Raw genomic sequence first — 25,632 nt, 5'->3', positions numbered from 1 at the left:
CCCCCCATGCCCGCCGGCTCTGCTCCCCTGGCTGTGCTGGCTGCACGCCGAGGCTGAGGCGCTGCCCTCCTGCAAAATGCCCAAATATAGGCATTTCACCCGGTTTCGGCAGCTGCGGCTCGGCCGTGCAGTCCGTGCCCATGGGGGGGTCCCCGAGCCAGTGGGGAGCCCCCCCTCCCCCAGGCACCACCCCGCTCTGGCACAGTGGTCCCATCGCTGTTGTGCCCCGCAGGCCTGCGGGAGCCCCGGGGTGCCCAGTTTGGGGGATGCCCAATGCACCCAGTTCAGGCGGCCCTGTGGTGGGGTGCTGGGTGCCGGGAGAGGGGAGAGCTGCCCCAGGCCGGGGGGGTGCTGAGCCCATTTCCACACAACCCCTGCGCCCCTCCCCCCACCATGTCATCGCTCCTAGAGACCCCTGGGGCACAGAACCGTCCCCGAGGCGGGGGGAAGCGTTGGGTGAGCTTTATTGCTGATGCAGTGGCCGCAGTCGTACAAATCGCAAACGAGGTTTCATGCCGGGCAGCTGCGGGGGGGGTGTGTGTGTGGGCATCGCGCACCCCCCAAAACCCACTTTGGGGGGCAGGCAGTGTCCCTGCCTGGCCCCGTGCCCACGGGTGGAGGTGTGGGCAGGGCTGCTGGTGGCACTGGCAGCACAGGCACACGCCACCCCCCTGCTCTCCCCGGGGAGGATTTGGTTTCTCCATGGGGGTGCAGGTGGAGTGGTCAGGGGTGGTGGGTCAAGAAGAGGGGAAGAAACCCGTACCCTAAATTGGGTTGAAAAGCCAAACTTCAAAAATCCTCCAGGCTGTGGCACAACCCCCTGTCTCCCCACCGCCTCTGTTCTCCCGTCTCTCCCTGGCCGCTCCCTTCTCTGACCCCCCCAATTCCTCCTGATGTCAAACCTGCACCCCACAAGCCAGCACCCCACTGCTGTGCCTGCGCCCCATAACACTTCTGGCCACCCAGACACCCCGTGGGGAGGCAAGCCATGACAACGATGTGGCTGTCCCCTGCCCTCCAAAAAACAAGGCTGGGGGGGTACCTCCGCTGGACCACCTCGGGGGCCCTGCTGGCAAGCCGGGATGGAGGGTGCCAAGCCCCTTCGGTGTGCTCCGAGGGGAGTTTTCTGCAAGGACGGGCTCTGCAGACCCCTCCTCTGTCCTCGGCATCTCCAGGCGGCTGGGCAGAGTGGGGCACGGTGCTGGCAAAAGAAAGAGCTTGAAGGCTTCATAACCGTAAAAATAATAAATACAACGTCTTCCTCCCGCACTGCATCGAACGACCGTGCTGGCCCTCCTCGGGCCCGGCCCTTCCTCCGTCCATCCCAGAGAGATCGCTGCTCCTTGGCGTTGGTCACTGCAGGGTCCCAAAGGGCTTGTCATGGAAACAGTCACGAGAAAGGCGAGCGTCCTGGGGTCTGCCACACCGGGCTGCAGGGGGAAAGCTGTCCCGCTTCCTACTGCAGCAGCTTCGGTACCTCCACCTGCCGGAGAAGACACCCCGTTATTGGGAGGAGTGGGGAGCAATGAAAAGGGATGCTGGAATGGCCCGGGGACCTGCCGTGGTGGAGCTGGGCCCCTCTCTCCGTTGTTGCCAGGAATGCTCAGTGCTCCAGGGACATCTCTTCCTCTTGGCCAGGCTGGTTGTCCCCAGGCTCCAGCTCGTGGACAGCCTGGCCAGGGACATAAAACCACCTGGTGCGAGGGAGATGTTTCAAGGCATTGCGCTGGGACTGGCGTTGGAGACGCAGCCTCTCTGGCCAGCCTGGGCTACCTCCCACTCCCATGGGAGTGGGCTCAGCCATGCCAACGCGGCAGCAAGAGCTCGGCGAGTCTCTGCCCTTGGGGACCCACTGCCTGCGTGCTCTTGCCTGCACAGACACTGGTCCACACAGGGTTGTGAGCCTCCCTCGCTGTGGCTAAGCACTGCTCCTTTTCTGCATGGGGAGGTCCTGGATTTCCATCCCCTGGGGTTATAGGTTAAAGCTGGCTTCTTCCTTGTGTGCCAAACCCTGGAGCCAAACCTGACTGCTGGAATGAGGTGGATCTGCCCACCCCAGCGACTTTGCCAAGGGATGGATCTGCCCCTTTCATGCTCTCTGCCAAGGGATGGATCTTCTCCTGTTGCTCTGTCAAGGGATGGATCTGCTGACCCCATCTGCTCTGCAAGGGATGGATCTGCCTGCCCCATGTTCTTGGCAAAGGGATGGATCTGCCCCTGCCACATGCTCTGTGCACGGCTTGGGACCATGGATGTCCCACTCTGTATCCTGCACTGGAGAAGGACAGCCCTCACCTCTCCACTACCCAAGTGATAATGAACATGACCTCAGATCTCAGCCCATAGACTAACCCCGCGGGTGCTGCCTGAGGCGACCCGACTGCAGCCCTGCACTTGCCTTCTTGAGCTGTTTGAGGTTGCTGGAGCGGATGGCCGCCAGGAGCTGGTCCCGTGAGTTCTTCTCTTGGACCGGCAGCACCCGGTCTCCCAACTTCCTCTGTGTGGCCGGCGAGAGCGAGTTCCTCAAGTTCTCGTTGATCAGCGGTGGGGCGAGTGGAGGAGGAGGTGGGGGTGGTGCGGCAGGGGCCCCCCCCTTCTTGGGAGAGCTTTTGGGGGAAGCCTTGGGGGATGGCTGTGGGGATGGCTTGGGGGACCCCTTTGGCAGGGCTCCGGGCTTGGGCACCTCCAGGAGGTCCTTCTTCTCCCCACGTTCCTGTGCCAGTTTCTGCTCCTGGAGGCGTTTCTGCCTCTGTTTGTCCATATTTCGGCTCAGCAGGTTGGTGACTGTCATGCGTGGTCCGGCCAGCTCAAAGTGGTAGCCCAGCTTCAGGAGTGTGGTGTTTTCCTTCAGGAGCTTGGCGATCTCCATCTCCGTCTTCCCCCCACAGATGTGCCGCTGGTTGTGGAAACGCAGTTCTGTCAGCGTGTTGTTCTGCAGCAGTGCCCGGAAAATGGCCAGGATGCCCTTGCCTGTGATGTGGTTGGAGTCCAGGTTGATGCTCGTCAGCACTTTGTTGGACTTCAGCATGATGGCAATGGCGAAGGCCACGTGGTCGTCAGCACGGGTGTTGGCCAAGGCAAACAGCTTGACCACGGTGTTGAACTCCAGGGCCTCGGTGAAGCGCACTAGGGTCTCATTGTTGATACAGTCTGAGTTGTTCACGTTCACTTCAGTGACCTCGGCGTCGTTGTTCTTCACCTTCTCGATAAGCTCATCAAAAATGCTGGAGGCTTCGTCATCCTTGGCTTGATCTGAGGAGCTGCCGGTGGTGGGCTTGGAGGGGCTGCTCTCAGCTGCCACCTTGGCCTCCTGTTTCTCCTCTGCTGCCTTTTCTGCTTCTGGCTGGGATTTCTCCTTCTCAACTGCCTTTGATTTTTTCAAAGCTGAACTCTTTTCCTCTTCTTTTTTATCATTTTCGTTCTTGTCTTCTCCCTTTGTGTCTTTTTCTGCCTCTTTTTTTAATCCTGAACTCTTATCTTCCTCCTTTTTGTCCTTCCCTGTGCCCTTCTTTAATGCAGAACCCTTTTCTTCTTCTTTTTTGTCCTTCCCTGTCTCCTTCTTTGCTGCCGAGCCCTTCTCATCTTCCTTTTTATCCTTGCCTGCATCCTTCTTTAATGCTGAGCCCTTTTCTTCCTCCTTTTTATCCTTCCTTGCATCCTTCTTTAATGCTGAACCCTTTTCTTCCTCTTTTTTATCCTTCCCTGTGTCCTTCAACTTTGAGCCCTTCTCTTCCTCTTTTTTGTCCTTCCCCATCAGCTTTTTCTCCATGGCCTTGACTTTGCTGTTGATAGCGCTCTCCTCTTTGGTCTTGGTCTCAGCCTCAGCTTTAACTTTTGGGTCTGTTTTCTGAACGCTTTCTTCCTTTTTAGAGTCTTTCCCCACTTTTGTATCTCGTTTCCGGGCCAGGTCTTTGGAAGGAGCTTCCTTTCCCTTTTCTTCTTCATTCTTGGCTCCCTTATTCTTCTCGCTTGATCTGCTTTCCTAACAAGAGAAAAACACCAGGAGCGTTACAAAGACAGATACCTCTGACCTCCAGACTCGCCACCCCAGTCTCACTGTCACCAACTCTGCACCTCCATCACACAGGAGCAGCCACAGGGCCCCACTGCAGCCGGGGAAGATGCATGGGAGGATGCAGGACAGTCCAGCCTCAGGAAGGTCTTGGACTACGCCTACAAGGGAGGAGCTGCTGTAAAACAGGCATTTCTGATAGAAACCGGGTGAGATCATCGTGAAGTCCCCAGGAGGCAATGGGGAGGTGCCATGGGGGAGCATGAGGACAGCCTGCGCTGGTCTGTGCCATGGCAGGGGACAGACCCGTGGCCAGGACTCTTGAGGGAGGTAAGCGACCCGCTGAAAATCATGATAGTTTAGCTCTGAATACAGGCCAGAGCCTCCTCCATCTCACCTGAGTGATTTACCACTGCACGTTCACACACTGCAGCCTGTGGTGGTGCTTTGGGAAAGGAAAAGTTTAACCCAGCCAAGGTCTTGGGTCCAGAGGAGGGTTCAATGTCCGAGTGCCCTGAATGTAGGCAGAGCCTGCAGGACCCAGGTGTGCCGAGGTCCCACTGCAGCTCTCTAAGGCATCACTGCTCTCCTTCTGTCACCAGTCCCTTCCCAAAGGGCTCCAGAGGTCTGTGGGTTGCCCTCCTTCATCCCCAATGAACAGACGATAACCTAACAAGCGGCAGGATGCATCTCCCTTAGCAGACTGCGCTGTTTGATCCCTTCCTATCATACCTCCTAAGAGTTATCCTCTTTTTAATCACCTTTTTAACCAGGGATGGATCTAGTGCCTGCACCTCTCTGAACCCTAGGTGCTTTCTCAGCTTTTCTAAATGGTTTCCAGCTGGATGTTCTGCAGTTTTGCCCAGTCCAGACCCCAACATACTTCCTGTGCCGGCCTGGATGTGTGTGCAAGCAGGGGAGCATCCACAGCCAGTGACACTGGTGACACTGCTGATCCAGCAGCCTCATCCAACCCTGGATGGGTTCAGATGGTTCTCTGAAATGGGCCTCCTCTTAACAGGAGTTTGCATTTTTTATCTCCCTGCAGAAAACCAAGGAGATGGGGACATGGCATTTATTGCTTTGTAATGCATGTTTTCTCGGCACGTCTTCTTCCAGTGCCCAAAGGCATCGTAGGAGGGAAGAGCTCAACTGGGGTGGTCTTGGGGAAGGATGCAGATTTTGCTGCATGTGTTGGGCAAAGTGGTGTCACTGCAGCTGGCACCCCCTTCACCTGCCCCTGGGATCTCCCCACCTCTCTGTGCCAAGAAGTCATGCAGCAGTGCCCCGGACCTCCTGAGTTTCTTCTTTTATCTCCAATCCAGCCAAGATGCATGTTCATTCCTTAGCGGGCTGGCAAACATCAGTGCTTCTGTTTTGTCTGCCTCCTTGTATATTCACTCTTCAAAAGCAATTTTTGCCTTTGCTTTTATGCTTATCATGATGCCACCATTGTGTTCACAGGACTTTGATATGCAAGAAGAGCTTAGTTTGGCTTTTGGGTCTCCAGTGCTGACCTTCAGGCAGTGACTACATCCTCCCTGCATGCAGACAGATGCAACCCCAAGGCTTGATGGCTATTTTCTTACAAACTACCTCTGCCAGCAAAGGATTTTTGTCTTTCCCTTCGTGCTTTAGGGCCATTTGATCATTTGCCTCTTGTCAATCAAACCCCCTTTTCACATAATTTTTGGTACTTTTGTCAAGCAACTAAACCTCATCCTTGGCACAGCCTGTCTTGTGCATTGCTGCGGACCACAGCCAGCACTGGCAGCTCCAGGACACAACAAATGCCTCGTTGCAGCCTCCACCCATGGCCGATGGGGCTGGAAGAGTCTCCTGTCATAGGAAGATGACATGTTCTGCTTCTACAACCACAGCCAGGGACAGCAGCTCGGTGCATGCAGCCTTGGTTTTCTTATGGTGCCAGATTTGCTTCCTTGTGTGCCTGGAGAGATGCAGGTGCAGGACTAAGACTTTGTTACAGCAAGGCAGTAAGAGCAGGGCACCAGGGCAGGATTCACCTCCCCAAACATCAGATATGAGACACCTCCACTCCCAACAGAGAGGAGCCAATGCTATGAACAGATAACTGAAGACAGATGAACCCCTGACGTTGGGACCAAGTTTGCTGTATAGAGGAGGATCCTACTGTAAAGTTTGCTTCTGGGTTTGGCAGTTTAAACCTCCTTCTCCCTGCTCTGCAGCTGGGGAGCACGTAGCTCCTAACCCTCGCAGCTGGCCCGGCTCTTCCTGGGTGCCTGGCTTTGGCAGCACAGCTCGGCTCTGCATGCCAGCTGGTGCCATGGGGTTTCTGTCTGGACATGAGCAGAGGGTGACGTGCCGAGACTCTGCTAGCTAGGAGCTGCGGTTAGGTCAGGCTCAGATCTACAGCTGTGGGATTAATCTGGGCATCCTCAGCTCAACCACAGCGATGCTATCTGAAGGAGGAGGAGGAAGCACCAAGACGAGGGGTCATCTTTGCCGGGGGGACTTAGGACTTTGGGGAAAGAAGGAAGAAAGATGCCTCTGGGAGATGCAGCTGTGATGCCTTTATGAGGTCCCTGGCTCCTCCCTGGATAGGACAGCACTGTGGCTTCACCCAGTGCCTTGAACCCCCAAATCCAGAGTGCAGAGACCCTGGTCTGCAGCCAGGGCTGCCCTCTTCCTCCAGATGATGCCCTGGACAAGGTCTTCCCCAGCCCAGGGCACTGTGGTGCCCGTGCCAAGGCAGAGTGTGGCTCTGCCTTCCCAGCACATGGCACTGCTGGCCCTCGGGGACTGCTTTTTTTGTGGAAAGAACTGGCCTGGCTGTTAGCAGGGCAGCTGTGGGGACTGTTTGTACCTGGCGTATAAACAGATGCCATCTGGGACGAAAGAGCTATTTATTTAGTTAAGAGATTTCTTGGCTCTCCTGCACGGACCTAAACAGGTGACAGAAAGGCATATGCCAGGCCTCTACAGAGCCCGTCCCTGCGTCCACACAGCCCCTTGCTGCTGCAAATCCCAAGGACCAGGGATGGGGCTCCCAGGGGTGCCCCAGTGCCAGAACCCCCCTGTCCCGGCGGCTGCAGGGAGCACATGATGCCACCTCCTCTGGCACTGAGCCGGTGGCCCTTCTCACCAAGATGTGCCCTGTTCCCAGGGCTGGGATGGTGCAAGGATGCTCAGTGACATCCTGAACCACCTCGATGAAGGAAGAGCCACGTCTTCCCTGGCAGAAGGCTGGACAGGAGGTGTGTGTGCGATGAGGACGCTGCTGCCTCGCTCTGTCCCTGCACACCGATGCCTGATGGTGCCTTTCAAAGGTTTTTGGGGATGTCCCAGGTTAGAGGTTTCTTGCAGGTCCCTGCAAGAAGAGACAGTTGCCCCCCCAGGGCTCTGGAGCCCTTCAGTGTCCACAGAGAGAGCACTCCTTGAGTCAGAGCTAGGAGCCTCATCTCCACACCAAGCTCTCCAAAAAGCCTTCTCCTTCCCAGCCACGCTCACACAACAGTCGGGAGACCTTAGTCTCCCCTAAGCTCCCTGGGCCATCCAAGACCAACCACAGCAAAGGCTTTGGCCAGGAATTAGCAGATCTTGGAGAAGGGGAGGAAAACCCTGGAGAGAAGAACCTACAACATCTCCTATGCTCAGAGAAGGCAACGGATTTCTCCAAACAAGATGAAACTAGAGCAAAATAAGATGCATAGCAAATCTCTGCTTAGCAAAGCCGCTGTAGCAAGTGCTGGGAGTGCCTTTTGATCATATTATTAGTGCTGTTCTCATTAAAGAGCGCATCCATGGATGCGTTGCCACATGTCCAGGTGCTGCAGTGTAGGGCAAGTCTTCGGGAAGGAGGGTACTGGAGCCAGAAAAAAGGATGTGGAAAAGGAGCCAGCTGTGCCCCCGGGCAGGGGAGAAAAGGAAGGCAACAGATGTGCAGTGACCGGCCACGGGTGTTACTGCCACTGCGGGCAGTGTTTGTGGGATCATGTGCGTCCAGCAAATTTGGGATGCGCTGGAAGGATCCTGTCAAAGAGCTGCAAGTTATTGCAGAAAGTACTGGCTGGTAGCAAGGGGTGAGGGTGTTCAAGCTGTTTCATTGCATGCAGAGCTGCCTTGACTGTGGCACCCCTGTCCCTGCTGGGGAAGGCCCTCTGCAAGCACCCAGCTCCATCAGCAGTGGCAGAAGGGCAGGAATCAGGAGCAAAAACTTGCAGGTAAGAAATCAGATCTATGTTTCTAAAACCAAAGGTCACTCTTACCCATCCACCACTGGCTGCACAAGACTCTCCATCCCTTGGTGGAGACTGGGGGCATCTCTAAAGTCAGGTCGGAAGCTGCTCTCGGTCCTGCCTGAAGCCACGCGTGTGCCCAAGAGGGTTCATGCCTTCATCCCCTCCTGCCTTTGCATCCATCCCGGGCTCTCGGTGTGCCCCGCCACCCCAGCTCCACTGCAGGTGCCATCCCCAGGTGGTGACACCATCCCAAGCTCTGCTCACCGGTGACGGTGCAGAAGTCCCCACCTCCAGGCTGGAAATGGAGCACGTAGCTCCAGCTCTTGGAGTTCAGCAGAGGAGCTGTGTGGCAGGATAATGCAGAGGAGGAGAGAGAAAAGCATCCTTCCCCCGGTCTTGAAGCCCTAGCTGTCCCTGCAGCCACCAGCACACCTTCTCCCGCAGCCCAGGCAACCAGCCAAGTTGTCTCCATCCACAGTGGCCAGTGCCAACCCTGTACCCTCTCCATTGCCATCTTGAGTCCTGCCTGCTCGCTCCTCTCTGCCATGCTGACATATTTACCTTGGATACCTAGAAACCAGTGCCGCTGCACCCCCTCCTGTGCCATTCCCTCTGCTGCGAGCACGATTATTAGGGGAATATTTTTACACAGCGTGTCAGACCTTTAAAAATAAGCCTAATGAAAACAGCCTGGTACTTGGCTGATTAATCACCAGTGTTTTGATGAACTGAAATGCCTTCCCGTTTCCTCTAAATAGACTAAAATGAGCATTGCCATTGCTTGTTAGCATTTGTAACCCTCAAACCCACTCAGATGTTTCCTTAAAAGGCAAAGGAGACTGGGAACTTCTTGCCTGGAATCTGAGTGTTCGCAGCACCGCTCCTGATGCTGAGCAAGCGATGGGGCTGGGAATGGAGCAGCCGGTTGAGGTGGGGATGGGTGGGAGCAGAGTGGAGCAGAGGGGCTGCTGTGGGTGGTGGGGATGCAACGGTTCTTGTCTCCTGCCCTGAAAGCCCTGCAGCTCATTTTGGGGTAGAAAATCACTGCTTGGGTGGTAGGTATTGATCTGGCTGTTTGCTTAGCACGGGAATTGAGAGCTGGCAGAGAGAAGGGTCACCCCACTGTGCCCACAAGCAGGTTTCTAAGTGAAAGGGGAACATGCTGGGGAAGAGAGGACAGGATGGGTTATCCAGGGACTTGCAAAACCTGTGCCCAAGCCGGAGGGAAGGGGCGTTTTGTCGCCTGGTGGCTGCTGTTACATCACTCCCTGGCAGGGGGGACATATGGAAATGCATTTGTAGAAGAAATGTTTTGTCTCTGGAAGGGGCCAGCTTTCACCAGCCTGCAGTTATTTTCAGAGGTATGTCCTGGGAAGAGTTCGTCATGGCCTGGATTACCAGGCTGAACACAATGCCGCACCATGCTGGCCATGTGCTTGGCTCAGCTAAAGAGCTAAAGATGTAAGGGTGGAAAACTTGGAGGGGGGCACATGCTGCCGAGCAGCTCCGTGTTGGCTCTGGGGAGCTGTGCCACATGGGGGTTCAAGGAGGGCTTGGCTGAAAGGGGGAAACCAGAAGAGTCCAGGATAGCTCCTCCATGAGGTTCACTGCTGGGTGTACATGGCATGCTGCGCACCAGGAGGAAATGGGACTGTCAGCAAAAGATCTCAGGGCCAAATCTGCATCTGTATTTCATGTGAAAATGGCTCCAGAAATAGCGAACTCAACCTGCAGCTGACACTTGGTTGTAATGCACCTGCAGCTCTGGTGGCCTTTGGAAGCCAACTGTGAGGTGTCATCCCCCAGCTGACATGAGAGCATCAAGAGCACAAGAGGGGAAGCCTGAGCCAGATCAGGCCCACCCCAACGATGAGCACCGCTGGAAAATCCAGGGTTAGCTCCAGCGTGGCTGACGACTCCAGCTGCTGCTCGCTGTGGATGGCAATGGGGACACAGGCTTTGCACATGCCCAAGCAGAGGGTCCTTACCTGCATGCAGCTGTGGGGATGTCTGTTCTTGAGGAATATAAGCGGAAAACATGGAGCAAAGCGAGAGGCAAGCGTTGGTGCCTTCAGAAACTGCCTGCACGTGGAAATCGCACCTGTTTAGCTAAATCAGGTGAGCTGCATGTTCACTTGTAGGCACAAGTCTTGTGCCTACACTCTTGCAAGCACCAAGGAGTTATCATTCCTTGTAACCAAACTGCCCTATAGCAGTGCATGGCCCTCCTAAACCAAGATGCAGACATCTGCTGAAGGACAACAGGACCAGCTAAACTTAATTAATTCAGCAATTATTTCAGCCACATGGGGTAATTTCTGCATGTACACTGGAGCCCATGAGTCTTCTCCTTGCGACTCACTGCCTCCCTCCTCTCCAGCAACTCCACCAGCAGACATTTCGGTGTGCTAGCTGCTTGGCACATGGCTTTTACGACCAACAGGTACTCTCCACCCAGAGCTGTGCTCCTTGCAAACCAACCAGAATCCCTACAGAGATGTAGGGATGGGGAATAAAGTCCAGACCAAGAGACTGTTCCTTTCTCCCAGCCTCTGCTGGGATAATAAATTTCTCCCACAGCCAACAGGACATTTTCCAGTTCATCTCTTGGCAGGGCATGGCTTAGGCAACAGGTACCCACCAGCAAAGCTCCATCGCTTCCACACAAATCCTGAGTGACAGAGGGGCTTTTGGAGGTGGGAGAGCTGGGAAGTGGGGAAGACCCAGGGACAAGGGCAGACCTCTGACAGACAGAGAGACAGCTCATCAAGAAGTGTTGGTCAGCTGGGGGCTCCCAAACCAGACTGGCAAGGGAAGGAAGATGGGTTTGGCTATGTGAAGTAGGGGGTTTAGGCATAGTTATGGATCCATAATTACCAAGCCAATCTGGAATCCTGACTGAGGGGTTTCAGTCTGTCCTACACATGCTACCGAGTCCTACAAAGGTCTCCAGAACCACCACTCTGAGATCCAACCCACAGCTCTAACCTTGGGCATCTGCATGATCCTCTGGAGATGCCTACCTAGTTGTATGGGCTCTAAAGGAGCCCCCAATGTCCCCTCTGTCCTGCCCAACCACCCCAAATCCCAGACAGAGCCTGTGAGTGAGGCACCAGCATCCCACCACCCCTCAGTGCAACCATGGGTGAAGGGGGCTGAGGAGGCTGGGCACAAGCCACATGAGAGCTCCCAGGGGACAGAGATGTCCCCCAAGACTGTCCCACTGCACGGAGAAGTCCCTTGAGGTGGGCAGTGGGCAAAGGCAGGTTGTTTTGCACTTGACGTTCCTGGGTATTTGGGTACCCATTGCCATTACACTCTAGGCATGTGAGAGGGTTGCTGGAGCCAAGCTAAACCACAACAAGCTGTCCAAGCTGCTCCTTTCCTCCGTTCCTCAGCCAATTTTTTCTCAGGGACAACTCAGAGCCAAGGACATTCCTGGAAAAAATGCTGTGTCCTTGGCCGAGTCCTGAGACCTCCTAAATCCAGATTGCCAGAGACCACTGGAGGAAACGGGACCATGAGGCTTCTGCTGATCCTGCTTGCCCAGGACACCTGAGTCCAGGTCTACATGACACCCACCCACTTACAAGGGGATCTGGCTTTGCTCTACCTGCAGCAGTGCCAGAACAACCCTCCTGGTCCTCATCTACCTTATTGTGGGCTGGTGTTGTGAGATACCCTGCTTGTACTCCCTGTACACCCCACAGAGCTCTGGCCCCCACGGGCACCCTGGCAGAACCGTTCCCAGGCAGCAAACAGTTTCTGTCTTGGCACATTTGGATTTTTTGGGCATGAAGCAAGGGTGAAAGGACCTCAGCTTCCAGCACTGGGACACATGCAGACCTAGCATGACCCCCCAGGCCATGCTCTATGTGCTAAAGCCCAGAGCAATGTAAACAACTTCTTGCTCTGTCCCGCCTCAGCTATTACTCTGTTATTTTAATGAGGAGCTCAGTTATTCCCCTTCCCTTTTGCTCAGACCTTTCTGACCCCAAATATAACTGTCCCTTTGCACTGCTCAGGCCAATGTTTTTAAAAACATCCTCCTTCTGAGATGCAGCACTGTTCCAGAGACCGGACAACTTCTGGCCCTGACTTTTGTCTTGCTTTGCCTTCATTGCCGAATTAAGGCACATAACAAATGTTTCAACTGGGAATCCTTTAACAGAATAGCTCCAGCCCTTCCACAGTGACACGCAGCCATTTTCCAGAAAGCCCTTAAAGCCGCTGGATACTCTGCAAATGGAAACTTCTTCTCCTCTAACAAAGTCTGGTTTTAGAAGTCAGGGTTTTTCTCTTCTGTCTGTTGTATTCCCAGCCTCTTCTCCTGGCTGAACGGGATGTTCCCAAGCTGAGACCTTTTCTCTGATCGCCTCCTCTTTGGCAGAGGTTGCAAACGACAGCGAACATCAGCGATTCACACCACGGCCACCTCAAGGCTGGATTTCTGCCTGGCGCGCTTTCCGTGGGCAGCCCACGAAGAACATTTCTCAGATTTTTAGTAACAGAAGAACAGCAAATCAGCCTTAGCGAATCTTAAATCCTATCTCCCGTCCTCTGTGTCATGGGGGCTGGATGCTCAAGAAGCAGGTCTCTGGCTCCCAGCCTCCTGGGACTACATGGAAAGCACCTCCAGGCCCCTTGCTGGTGCAGGTGTCCCACGGGTCCCATCAGCCAGCCCATGGGACCATCACAGTCACCCCACGGCATCACCAGTGGCCATGGGCATCCAGTGTGGGAGGATGAATCAAGGTCTTTGAAGCAGGTGAGATAAGCCCCAGCCCCAGATGCATACCTGCCAAAATCAGAGCTGGTTTGCTGGTCAAAACCCTTAAATAGCTTATGAGAAACAAGAGCACTGGCTCCTTGGGCTCCTACACCACATGGGAGCTGTAGCCAGAACACGGCACTTAATGAGATAAAGCAGGGCATGCCAGGAGTCATGATCTCTAGTTCTCAGAAACTGAAGATCTTCCCTGAAAGGAAGCAAACTGCAGCTCCCTTTCTGCTGCTGCGGGCAGCTCTCATGGCTGTGCGGGTGCCGGTTCCCATGCCGGCATGTCCGCCTTGTGCTCTTGTGCCCCTGCCAGGAGCCAGGACAGCCTGGAGCCCTTGGCAGCATCCAGCAGGTCTCAGTGTGAATCCTGACCCAAATATTGTGTCTCAGCCCTGGGCTGCTCAACCCAACATCAGTGGTCACCAGAACACCTCTGTAACCCTGGGCAACCTCCCTGTTGTATTTCTGCAGCTCTTGTTCTTGTTTTCAACCTTGTTCACTCTGGACAGAGGAAAGGACCAAGCAGGACTCATGTCACTTCATGCTGGTCCACCACTGCTGCTGCTATCCACACCATGACTTCAAAACAAGTGCCCTGATACCTCCTCCCCTGCAAAGTGAGATCCTTTCACTCCACTGTGCTGTGATTCCCACCATGGCAAAGGGTGGGCTTGAGTGACACGACTGGTTAATCCCAGCGTCCTGCTGGGAGCTGAGTCACTGAGACCATTTTAGCACACAAATGATGTCATAACGCTGCGAAGGAAAGCGATACGTAAAGGATCCCAGCTCTTTTCCTCCTCTGTATGTCTATTTATCAGCTCAGCATAAACAGACAATAAACCTCCCTGTCTGTGGCAGCTCGGCCCATATAAGCTAAACACTCCAAGCATTTCCATGGATTTATCTGCATCCCCGTTGTGGTTTATGTAAATATAGAACTCAGCTTTTTACTCTTGGTTTTTTTTCAGACTGACTAGAAATTCAGCTTTTTTTTTCCCGCTTGTGCCCTTAGATGGACTGCATATCTCCCAGACAGAGTGTGCCTCCGGCACGACCTACGAGTCACTGGGAACGCTTTGTGCGGCCACTTGCCCCGGTCACAGCAAAACAAAGTTTCTGCCATCGTTGCCCAACGGTGTTACAAAAACACCGGTCTAGCTGGGACATTCCTTCTCACAGCATTTGCTCAGAAATGCAGTTCAAACCTGGGTGTGTTGCCACCTCACTTCAGCTGTTGTCTACGCTGCAGATCCTTCCGTTATCTGTCATTGCATCATTCCTGCTTCTCTTTTCGCCTTGGAGGTCTGTTTTATCATCTGTTGCTAGCTGACAGCTCTTGCTTCTGATGCTTGTCCTTCTCATTACAGGGTTGGTACATTTTCAGAAATGAAGAATGAAACATCTGAGTGCAGACAATGGCAGTTTTCATTTCTGAACAACAAAAAGTGACAAATAAAAGGGCTCTCCTGGATGGGCTGTTCTGCAGCAGGCTGGAGAGGCCACAAACAAAGCAGAGACCATCTGTGGCCTCCTTTAAGGACCAAATAGAAATGACATAATACCTTTGGTTTCTTTCAAAATGTGTAAATATTTTGGATATCCCTGACTCTTGTCGGTGGGAGTAATGCAAAGACCAGGGAGCCGCCAGCTCCATTCCCCCTCTGTGTGCTGGTGGAAGGACTCACACCTTTGTCCTCTGCCCACCCCAGCGTGAGCCGGGAGCTGCTGGAGGAGCACCAGGAGGAAGGGTGCCCCAGTGTCACCCATCCCTTACACCTCTTTCGGTGGCCAGGAGCTGGGCAGAACAACGATGTGTTCTGATGAGGGAAAAGCATGCACCCAGACTGCCAGAGACCTGCCCAGGACATGGTTAAAAGAAAGACAAGAGCTGGGAACTGGTGAAAACTCTTGGAAGAGAGAAGGAACAGTCTTGGCATATCGACAGAACTGGCTGATAAACAGAACAGCAGAGTTTAAATACATATGTGTTAGTCACAGACTGGTAAGATGCTTAAAGAATGATACAACCGCTTCTTTTCCCTCGTTTGCAATTTCCCTTGAGTCTGTCCCAGCTATTTAAATGTGGAGCTTGTTTTCCCTCCAGATATTTTCATGAAAAGATGACAAGCTTTAAGCATTAATAAGAAATTTAAATACTAACTTGTTTTTCCGTGGTGTTGAAGAAGGGCTCATTGGTAAGGATTTCCACTTTTCATGGTATCTCCCTCAACATATAGCCACCAGTAACTGGATTAAATACCACCCAGCAGCAAGTGCCAAGTCTACACCACAGACCCCAGTAAGTTAGAAAGGAAGGCAGGACTTTTTACAAGACCTTCCCAAGGAGTTTTGTAATCCTTATCCATGGCAATAGGACCTGCTGCCCTCTAACACTAGCATCCTTCAAATATGCCACATTTGGATTAAGTAAACTCCTTCCAAGGTCACTGCTTTTCCATCTGCATCAAAACCTGGCCATGAAGAATGGTGTCCCACCACTTGCTGTCAGTTGTATGCAGCCTGGAGTGAGGAGTGCTTGGGGACACAAGGATGTCCCCAGGAGCACTGGGCCAGGCAAAGCAGCCTGCAGGGATAAGGATGCATGGACCTGGAACAGGAGGGTGTCTTGTCCATGCACGAGTGTGCGTGGGGAGTGGGACATCCAAGAGGAAGGGGAAAGGTGTTAGAAGACACTTTCCTGAGCCACCTCACCTCCTGTGGGAAGAGTGTTCAACCCTCAGGAGACAAAAATACAGGGGCCATCTGCACTGTCACATCTGCCCTGGCATCCAATGCCTCCTCCTACTCAGAGCCTTGTCCTCCAAGGAGCTGCTCCCTAGGCTTACATGGAAAGACACATCCACCAGTGTTGCTAAAAAGAAGAGTTTTTGTGGCCCTGGAATGAATCCCCTCCAGCAGTAGGATAATGCCCCCACATGCAATTTCCCTGCATTAACTCCTGAGGGGCTTTAGAAGTGACCGAATGTCAATGGGAAAGATGGGAGTATCTCCAGGGTGTATGTCATAGTGCTATATGCATAGATACGTGCTTTTTAAAAAAGGTGTCACCAACAGCAGAGGAAGAACTGGACAAAACCAGACTAGCTCTAACAAAACCCATCTGAGCTGTCAGACAAACCTGCAGAGTCCCTGTCCGCTGGCACAGACAGCTTTTCCTCTTCTGAAGAGAAATCCCAGGCATGATATAAAGATTTCAAGTAAGCAAGTCAGCTGTGCCCCCAGGTAAATCAACCTTCGGTTAATGCCACTGCTTCAAATTTACAGTATGTTTCTAATGTAGATTTCTCTCTCATTATGTCTTTGCCTGCTACAGTAAAAAGCCATGAGCTATTAGAAATCGTCTCTCCATTTATCTACTTGTGAATATTAGTTTAACTTTGGCTTCCTCGATACATGGACCTACAAGTTGGCCTTGACTGCATCTAAAAAGAGGCACCATCCCAAGACCCACTGTTGAACTTGGGGTATACTTTTACTTGCTAGCAATACAAAATGAAGATTAATTAATTAATGTATCACCAAGATGTGAATTTGGCTCTCCAGTGCGGAGAAGTTAGGGCAAAGCTCACATCTATTTTGGGCTGTTTATAAACTGCTTCCTAGTTACCCAAGTCTGCCCTTTTCATCACTAAGAAGATGTGTTATTATGTAGTTACAATATTTCTAAATATACCCACTCCTCCCAATATTTAGAAGGGAATGGGGTGCCTGGAGTCAGTCCAAGAACAGAGCAATGACTGCAAGAACTGTGAGACGAGCAGAAACTCAACATTTCCCTTTAAAATACCTTATTTTGCACTTTGGAGAAATTCCTGCAGATCCCAGCTAACAATGTCCCACCAGCCACTGCACAAAGCGGGGGCAAAGGAGGGATGGAAGAACAGGAGGGAGGAGGAAAAATAGTGGGGAGACAGGAGTGCAGCAGCTGGAGTCAGCATGCTGCCAGCCCCGTGCGGATGCTGCCCCGGTCCTGGCAGGCGGCAGGGAGCTGGAGCAGCCGTTGCACTGCACGGGCTGTGACCCAGTCACCTCCCAGCTTTGCAAAATGAGCTTTAGCAATAACAATACAGCCTGAGGCACCACTGCAGAGCTGGACTAGGAACCCCCTAATATCTTCTATCCTCAGTGCCTTTGTGCAAGGCAGCTACAGACCTATAACTGCTCTGTAGGTCAAGGATATGAATCTAACCTCCTGTCCCTCCCTACTGAAAAGACATCACAGACGCAGGATAACATCTTCCAGATGTTCAGAGGGCCAGTCCCACTGGAAGGGCCTCCCATTCCTTCCCTGCCCTCGTGCCTGCACCTCCCTCCCACGCTCACGCGTCTGCTGCTTGCTTGCGAAGGTTTTGCTTGATGGGTTTAATCCAGGATGCCAGGTGGTGCCCAGGTTTGTGATGCACGATGCTGGGAGCCGTCAAGGGAAAGAGGCAGGGACAGACATCGAGAAGGTGATGCCTGCACTTGGCCAAGGGAATGCCATCCCCTGTGGGTGTGCAGCCACAATGCTTGTGTTGGCAGGCACAAGTGCTTTGCTGTCTGCTGCAACGTGAAATCCACTGATACGAGAAAGGGATTTGTCATCACAGGTCCCAGGGCTCTGAGCAGCCGGGTGAGAGCTCAAGAGCCGCCTGGGATGCTTTGGATGGCTCCACGTTCTCACGCCATCCTGCAGCAAAATATACCCCTGCGGCTTCCTTGGATGGAGGGAACCATTGGCTTCCTGGGCCGGTTGCTGCGATTGCTTCCATGGTTTGGTGATCCCATCCCATCCCATCGCATCCTCCGTGCCTGTGGTGGAGCAAAGGCCCTGCTCCTGAAGTGCCAGCACTGGAGCTGGCATTTTATAGGTGCTAATCCGAGGTCCTAACAATGCCAAGGAGGAAAGGGTGGAGGATATTTTTTTCTTGGCCTCCAGGGATTGAAATAGAAGAAGAAAGTCAGTTCTGCCATATCCAGTTACTGCAATGCAATCTAACTGGGCCAGTTTCACTGATAAATTTGACTGGCAGCCAACTTGCTTTGTCTTCCACGGCCTGAAGCTACTGAAGTTCAAAGGAGAGTACAACCAGCGTTTTTCTCAGGACCTCTGTCACTGCCCTCTGCACCAGCCGGAGCTGTACACCCTCTCCTGGGGTGCCTCTCCTCCCTGTGCCATCCCTTGCCACCATCTCGAGTCCTCTCCCGCAGCACAGACACACACACTCAGTCATCTTCCAAATAACGTAGTGTTTAACCAGACAACCTCCCAGCTCTCTTTTTCCAAAACCTACAAATTTCCTCCCTTCCTCCTCATCATGGACACTTCCCTATCTGTGTTGGGTTTGCGTGGCAAGGTTTTGGTAGCGGGGGGGCTACAGGGGTGGCTTCTGTGAGAAGCTGCTAGAAGCTCCCCCTGTGTCTGACAGAGCCAATGCCAGCCGGCTCTAAGATGGGCCCGCCGCTGGCCAAGGCCAAGCCAATCAACGCCTCTGTGATAACATATTTAAGAAGAAGAAAAACACTTAGAGAGAGAGAGCTTTTGCAGTCGGAGAGAGGAGTGAGAAGATGTGAGAAACTCTGCAGACACCAAAGTCAGTGAGGAAGGAGGGCCAGGAGGTGCTCCAGGCGCCGGAGCAGAGATCCCCCTGCAGCCCGTGGTGAAGGCCATGGTGAAGCAGGCTGTCCCCCTGCAGCCCATGGAGGAAGGATGAGGGGCTGTAGAGATTCCACCTGCAGCCCGTGGAGGACCCCACGCTGGAGCAGGTGGAGGCACCTGAAGGAGGCTGTGACCCGTGGGAAGCCCACGCTGGAGCAAGTTCCAGGCCGGACCGGTGGACCCGTGAAGAGGGGAGCCCACGCCAGGGCAGGTTTGCTGGCAGGACTTGTGACCCCGTGGGGGACCCACGCTGGGGCAGTTTGCTCCTGAAGGTCTGCACCCCATAAGAGGGACTCCATGCTGGAGCAGGGGAACAATGAGAGGAGTACTCCCCCTGAGGATGAAGAAGTGGCAGAAACACCGTGAGATGAACTGACCATAACCCCCATTCCCCGTCCCCCTGTGCCGCTGAGGGGGGAAGGTTGAAGCCGGGAGTGAAGTTGAGCCCGGGAAGATGGGAGGGGTGGGGGGAAGTGTTTTAAGAGTTGATTTTATTTTCTCATTCCTCTACTCTGTTTTGCCTAGTAATAAATTAGATGAATTCCCTCTCTAAGTTTGGTCTGTTTTGCTCGTGACAACAATTAGTGAGTGATCTCTCCCTGTCCTTATCTCGACCCACAAGCATTTCGTTATACCTTTTCTCCCCTGTTTGGTGAATGAGGGGAGTGAGAGAGCGGCTCTGGTGGGCACCTGGCCTCCAGCCAGGGTCAACCCACCACACTATCCCAATTCCCATTCGACTCCTCATCTTCCCATGGTTAAAAACAAAAAAGCATCACTAGTGATGACGAATGCAAGAGTCACCCCTGCCTGAAAAAGCAGCTTTTTCAGTGTCAGCTCTCAGTGCTCAGATCACCTGCAAACCAGTGCAAACCCCTGCGGCATCACTGGGATAACATAACAGCATTTCTCTTTCCAGGCAGGTTTGTCCAGCGGCGCCTGTGTTTCCCCACCATGTGACAGCATATCAGTGGGAAAATAAACCCAGGGCCCTTGTGGTGAGGGGCACGGCGCTTTCTGTCCCCCAGCCCACGCCAAATGCCACATATAGATGGTGAAGGCTGCGAATGCCTTCCCCTCACAGCCAGAACAAAGCTCCCAGGCAGCACAACCCCCCTTGGAAAGGGGTGGGGGGAACTATTTAACGTCTTGTTCAGGTCTCCAAAATAAACCTTCATTTATTTCTCCTATAGCTGCAACTTTAATCTTTTTCTCCCTGGTTTCTCCCAGGCTCCGGTCAGGAGAGGACCCTCCTATGATAAATTCTGTACACATCCATGAAGAGCTATTTCCAAGTGCTCCTGAGCAAGTTAGAGCTCAGTTACTCAGCTGTGAGATCCAAGGTACTGCTGGGTGACCGGGAATAGATAAGGAACCAGAGCCAGAGCAGGCAACAGAGAGGTATCCACATAAGCCCCTGGTCTGCTTACACTGCTGAGACTCCTCAGCCCTGTCCCGTCACAGCAGATGTGAATCCAGCCCAGGACATGAAATCTGCCTGTGACTACACAGATAAAATAGCTCAAGAGTCTCCTTCTTTCACTTTCTGGCTCAGCCTGCCACGAAAAACTAGGGAAACCAAATGCTTCCCAGCCTCCCACGCACAAAGCACATACCAAATATTCTTAGTGCAGAGGTTAATAAATGTTACAGAGAAGTGGGATTGGCTCCCACTAAGGCAAGGCACAAAAAGAGGAGAGGGACTGGCACAAAGCTTTCTATCTCAAAGCAAGCTATTAAAATATTAGCCAGGTGCAGAGAAGGAGATACATGTATCCAAACCGAAATAAAAAAGAATGAATTTTAACTGAACAATAAACACAAAACAAACGGCTTGGGGCAAAACCTGCTTCTCGGAGTGATTTCCACAAAGCAGCAAACTTTTTTATTCCACAAGAACCAGAGACTGTTTGAGCTTTTGCACAAGAAGCAGTGAAAGAACTAAGAATCCAGAGACCTCCAAAGGAAAAAAAAAACCCAAAACAAAACAAGCAGGAGGAGAAAGAAAACGCAGCCCGTGGGATTGCTGTCACTGCGTGGGCCCCTCCAGCCGCCTTCTGGGAATACCATCTCTGCTGCCAGCCCTGCCAAAGGATGTTAGAGCAGAGGCAGAGAGAAAATCCCTGGCACCAGCACAGGTTTTGGCTTTGTCAGTAACACCAGGATTTCACGAAATACCCCGTTCCCTCCCAGAGCACCTGGACCAGCTCCCTGCCTCGCTCCTCTGGTCTCTACATGACAGCTATTCCTCTTTAGCAAGCACAGCATGCCTTTCTTGAGGTTCATGTTTTCCATCTTGTCCCCTAAAACAGCCCAGCAGAGTTCACAGGTATGCCCCTGCATTTCCCACAGAAACAGCTCAAGCGTGGGGAGATGTAACTTACGTCTATCGAGTGTTCCCTCTGAATTAGTTTCCTGGTCTCCTTTTCGCAGTGATTGAGCACTGTGTCGCAGTTTTGTGGGCCAGATGAGGAATTTTCTGTTTGGTTTTTCTGACTGAGCTCCAGAGGGATGCTTCCATCTGGATCCACCACATCCAGCTCCTTTTCCAGCTCTTCCATCTCCTCTGGAGACAGAGTAGACAACAAACTGTCAATATCTGGATCTTCACTAACTTGTCGCCGATATTTGGCCACTTTGGACATCTTGGCTCGTTGGCGAGACACGGTTGCGGTTGTGTGTGGTACCCAAGGAAGGAGAAAAAAAAGAAGCCGAAGCTCCAACACTGCTTCCCCCAGAAGCAGCAGGTGCTGAAGTGTTAAATCTCAGCAGCTCTCAATTGCTGCAGCCCGGGATATAGTAGTTATAAAGAGGGGACACCCCTCGGCCCAAGAGTTGGCCAATAACAGGATCCAGCCGCGATTCGGGTGCTGGGAAGCCAATGGAGCCCAGCGGGAGGCGGGGAATGGTGCTATCAGAGGAGCCTGAAACCCGAGGACATTCCAGGGAACCATGCAGAGCTGCATGACCAAATTTAGTGCGGAGCATTTAGCCTTTTAAAGGCAATGGGCCAACCTAGTGAGAAAACGCACAAAAATGCACAAGCTGGCAGGCTAGGGATCTGCAGGGTGGGGGAGGCAGATCCCTAGCATGTGCCCATTGGTGCCGGAAGGCTAATAAAGAGGTCAGCGTGGCTCTGAAGATATGGGGAGCCTCCTCTGTTACAGGAGGGGAGAGTTTCTGCTCTGACAGTGACAGCTCTTGGCTGAAATCGGCAATAAAGCACCAACCCCAGAGGAAGTTTTCATCTTTATCCTGCCGCTCTCCAGGATTGGTGTGGTTAGCCAAAGTGCACGGCCCTTCGGGAAAGAGGTGGTGGGTGGTTATGTTGCTGATGCAGACTAGTTGCTTTATGAAGGATGTACAAAGCCCAGTACCTTTAAAGCAGGGAGGAAGCAGGCAGCGAGTGCCAGCCCAGCCCGGCGCCTGCTTCTTGCTCTGCACAGTCTGACCCCAGCAACATCCCTGGGTCGCTTTATCAGAGCTTCTGCTGATTCCCTGTCCTCTGCCGGAGCTTTTCTGCAGCTGCTCTTCATCACAACACTCCCGTTTCCCCTTGCCAAGCCCCAGAGACATCCCTCCTGCACAGACTAAATTCCCGAGTCTCTCCTGTTTCTGGTTCAGGCAGTGCCCTAAGCCTGGGCTTTGGTTGGAGGCACCTACTTTCCATCAGCCTAATCCGTAAAGAAGCTTACTGGCACCTGCAAGTTCTCCCAGAGGGACGGAGGCAGAGTGGCTCTTCTCTCCAAGTTTCAAGGCAGCTTTACCCCATGCACGGCATTTTGTATCCATTCCTTATGCTGCCAAGTTAATCTTTTTTTCTTCATCCTTTATCATCCTCCTAATATTTACTGCCTGCTCTCAGGCCTCTCTCTTTGCTAGTTCAAACAAGCAGCCCTTTGGTCGTCTTCTGTAAAATAAGCTCTCATAAGATTTTCCTCATCAGCCTAATTACCTTCTCTGCCCATCTCCCTGGCTCAGATCCCATCCAGAGCAGAGGCAAAGGGTGCTCTAGGTGAGTCTGCCAATGCCTTGTGTTACAAACTAGACATTCCCCATCTTGATGGGAAATGCACATTCTTGTTGCATTCTAGGATTTCATTTATCTCCAGCATGAGAGCGCCCAGCTCCTGCTCATAGCCTTCCTATGATTCACCAGCACAACTGAGATTTTTTCCAGATTGTAAAAGATACTGTTGGTTTTAGTTTCCAAGTGCAGAACCTTAAACATTGCCGTGTTGAGTTTCATCCCACTTCACCCCATCACTTCTATCTCCCTGATATCATGACCATCGTCTTGGTGCTCACTTGCACCAAGGACTAGGAGGCACATGGCCATCCCCGTCACCTTCTTCTGTTCTCAGCCCAGTCAGACTCTTCCCCTTCCCTCACCCCACAACTGCCATGACTGCAACAGCACTGAAGGCAACAGGAACCAGAGTGAATTTGGTGCCCTCTTCACCTGCCCTTGATGCTCTCTGGTTGTTTTTCAGGACACAGTTCACAAGGCAGCGAGGAATCATAGCTATGTGTCTCCCTCTTCCAGGAAAGATCCAAGCCTTCTCAGGTGTGCCATCCCTGGCTCCAGGGACAGGGCACTGGACAGCCTCAGAGACAATCTGCAATGCTAAAACAGAGAAAGAACCTTTCCACTGGCAAGTAAAACCTGGAATTACCTTTCTGCCTCTCTGCCTTTCCTTCATGACTGTTACGTGTGTTGTAAATTAGTTTTCAACAGAATAAAATCACTATTGACACCTTGATAATGGTCTCTATTTTGTTGTCCCGGAGTCTTGACTCCTGTGACAAGAAGGACCAGACACAGTTTCCTGAGAAGCTGTAAACATGACCTGGGAAGCTCAGAGTTTCTCCTCAAGTATCACACATCCTTCCCCGATTTGGGAGCCCACATCTGCCAGGCTGTCCTCCACTGAGCTGCAGAGCTGGCTATGCAGAGGTAACACAGAGTTTTGCAGAGAAATATTCCTTCATTAGCAGAAAAACCGGGAGAGAAGCACTGCTCACTCTAAACTTGTCGTGGTTTATAGCGGATGGTCTTACTGCAATTTATCTTGGCTGTCACACATCTCTTTTTAAACAGGGATATTAACATAGTTCTGAGTGCACCATATTCCACAGAGTTCTTGGTGCTGTAAGAAAGAAAACACCAGAAAGAAAATCTAGTGTTTCACCTCAGAATGAGAGGAGCTCTGGATAAGCCTGCACTGGCTGCTCTTTCATGGGCCACCAGCAACTGGGAGTGGGGAAGCGTCTAGCCCTTTGAAGCTGTGCCAATCAAGAGAGCACGGTGTGGTGTGGCATGGTATGGTGCAGTTTGGCACAGAGGAGCTCCCAGCAGCTCTGAATCTCCGCCGAGGCTCCGTCAGTCTCCACATTCATCAGAATCCCCATCTCCATAGCAACCGGGCACCTTGCAGGCACTAATGAATATTTCTGCACAACACTCATTTGAAACACAGCAATGTGGTTAGCCACATCTTAGAGATGAGGAACTGAGACAGCATCAGATTAAGTACCTTTCCAGGTAGAGGGTCTCTGGCAGAGTGGGAGGGTTTTCCATGCCCCCATCTCTTGTGCCACCACCTAGGACCGTCTGTCTTCCTTTATTTTTTCCTATTAGTTGATAAAGGACAACTGAAAATTGGATGGATTCCTCTAATCTGTTTTATTTCCCTTTCCTTCAGAGGTTGCAGGAAGAAAGATTAAACACCCTGATCATTTTCTTCATTCCTCCCTGCCTGGCTGGGACACGTGGCTGCTCTGGAACATGTTGGTCCCATAGCCAGCGAGAAACCACTTCTCTCCTAAACCCAACTGCAACTTCACCCAAAACCTCCCTCCATAAAACACCTGCTCACACAAGAGAAGCGTGAAGGCATTGTATGTCAGGAAAATAAGTGGCTCTTGGCTGCAGGGAGATTCACAAAACCTCAGAAAGCCCCTGAGCACCTTCCAGCTGCCTGCCTGGGGGTGCCACCAGTGCCCCCAGCTGAGCTACTGGTGACTCTGACCACTGCAGCTCAAGCACCACATGGGTTTGGCAGAGAGGTTCACAAGCTCTCCCACAGCTTGTGAAAGGGATGACCACCAATGGTCATTCACCCTGATATAATTAACCTGCCACTTATCAGGGGAAAAGGCAAGGGCTACTGCAAGAAATTGCCACACTAAGGAGGGTCAGACCAGTCGCAGTAGCAAGAGAGGACACGAGAGTGGAGAGGTCTGCTCCCAGGCTTGACCAGGCTGGGATGAGGCCGAGATTTTCCACTCTTCCCATCTACCCTCCTTAGCCAAAGGAGAAGCCACAATACCACCTTCTGGTAATCTCCATTACTGCATCAACCCCTGCTCCCATCCAGCCTTAAATACGGACAAACACGCTATCTCCACACTCAAGACCTCGAAGGCCTACATTCAGAAGGAGTTTTTTAAAGCCTTCAAAACCAGAAAATTAAAGAAGGGGAAGCATTCCAGCTCCTTTCCATTTCTTCAGCCCATGATTTATTAGAGCAATTAAGTGCCCCAGCACACAATCCACACTGCCTGTTGCAACCGAATGATTTACTGCCGTTACAAGAGAGTGTAGTGTGTATGGTTAAATTAGAAGCGTGAAAAGAATAAGCAATTTACAACTCAGACTGCTTGCAGACATGTGGGGAAAGGCTTTGGGGGCTCTGCAAGTTGCCTTGGCATTTGCTGCCAGCATAGAGTCTAATTCTCCAGTTTCCAGCTCCGCCTTCCCAGCCTCCCCTGAGAACTGCTCTCTCACAGGCACCATCTCTTGAGGGGAACCTCAAAGCCCAGCTCTTGTCCACACTGCCCAGCCCACAGGATCATCCCCAGGGACAGCTTGAGGTCAACCCAGCTGATTCAGCAGCACCAGGAGCGAGGTGGGTGCTGCTCCTGAGTATCTCAGAAGCTCCAGTGGGATGGACAC

General features: G+C 52.5%; 1 protein-coding gene across 1 annotated transcript; it reads right to left on the bottom strand.

Annotated features, from left to right (window-relative positions):
* Positions 1-446: 446 nt before the first annotated feature.
* On the bottom strand, positions 447-21,486 carry LMOD1 (leiomodin 1). The gene is made up of 3 exons (XM_054804134.1): positions 21,059-21,486; positions 2,399-3,982; positions 447-1,483 (listed from the first exon to the last, which is right to left on the bottom strand). Exons 1-3 carry the CDS (start codon positions 21,317-21,319, stop codon positions 1,457-1,459), a joined length of 1,872 nt encoding a protein of 623 aa, XP_054660109.1. The 5' UTR covers positions 21,320-21,486; the 3' UTR covers positions 447-1,456.
* Positions 21,487-25,632: the final 4,146 nt, after the last annotated feature.

The sequence above is a fragment of the Grus americana genome, chromosome 25 (genome assembly GCF_028858705.1).
Source record: "Grus americana isolate bGruAme1 chromosome 25, bGruAme1.mat, whole genome shotgun sequence".
Taxonomy (NCBI): Eukaryota; Metazoa; Chordata; class Aves; order Gruiformes; family Gruidae; genus Grus; species Grus americana.
The sequence above is the reverse complement of the archived record's forward strand: the minus strand, read 5'-3'. Positions and strand labels throughout refer to the sequence as shown.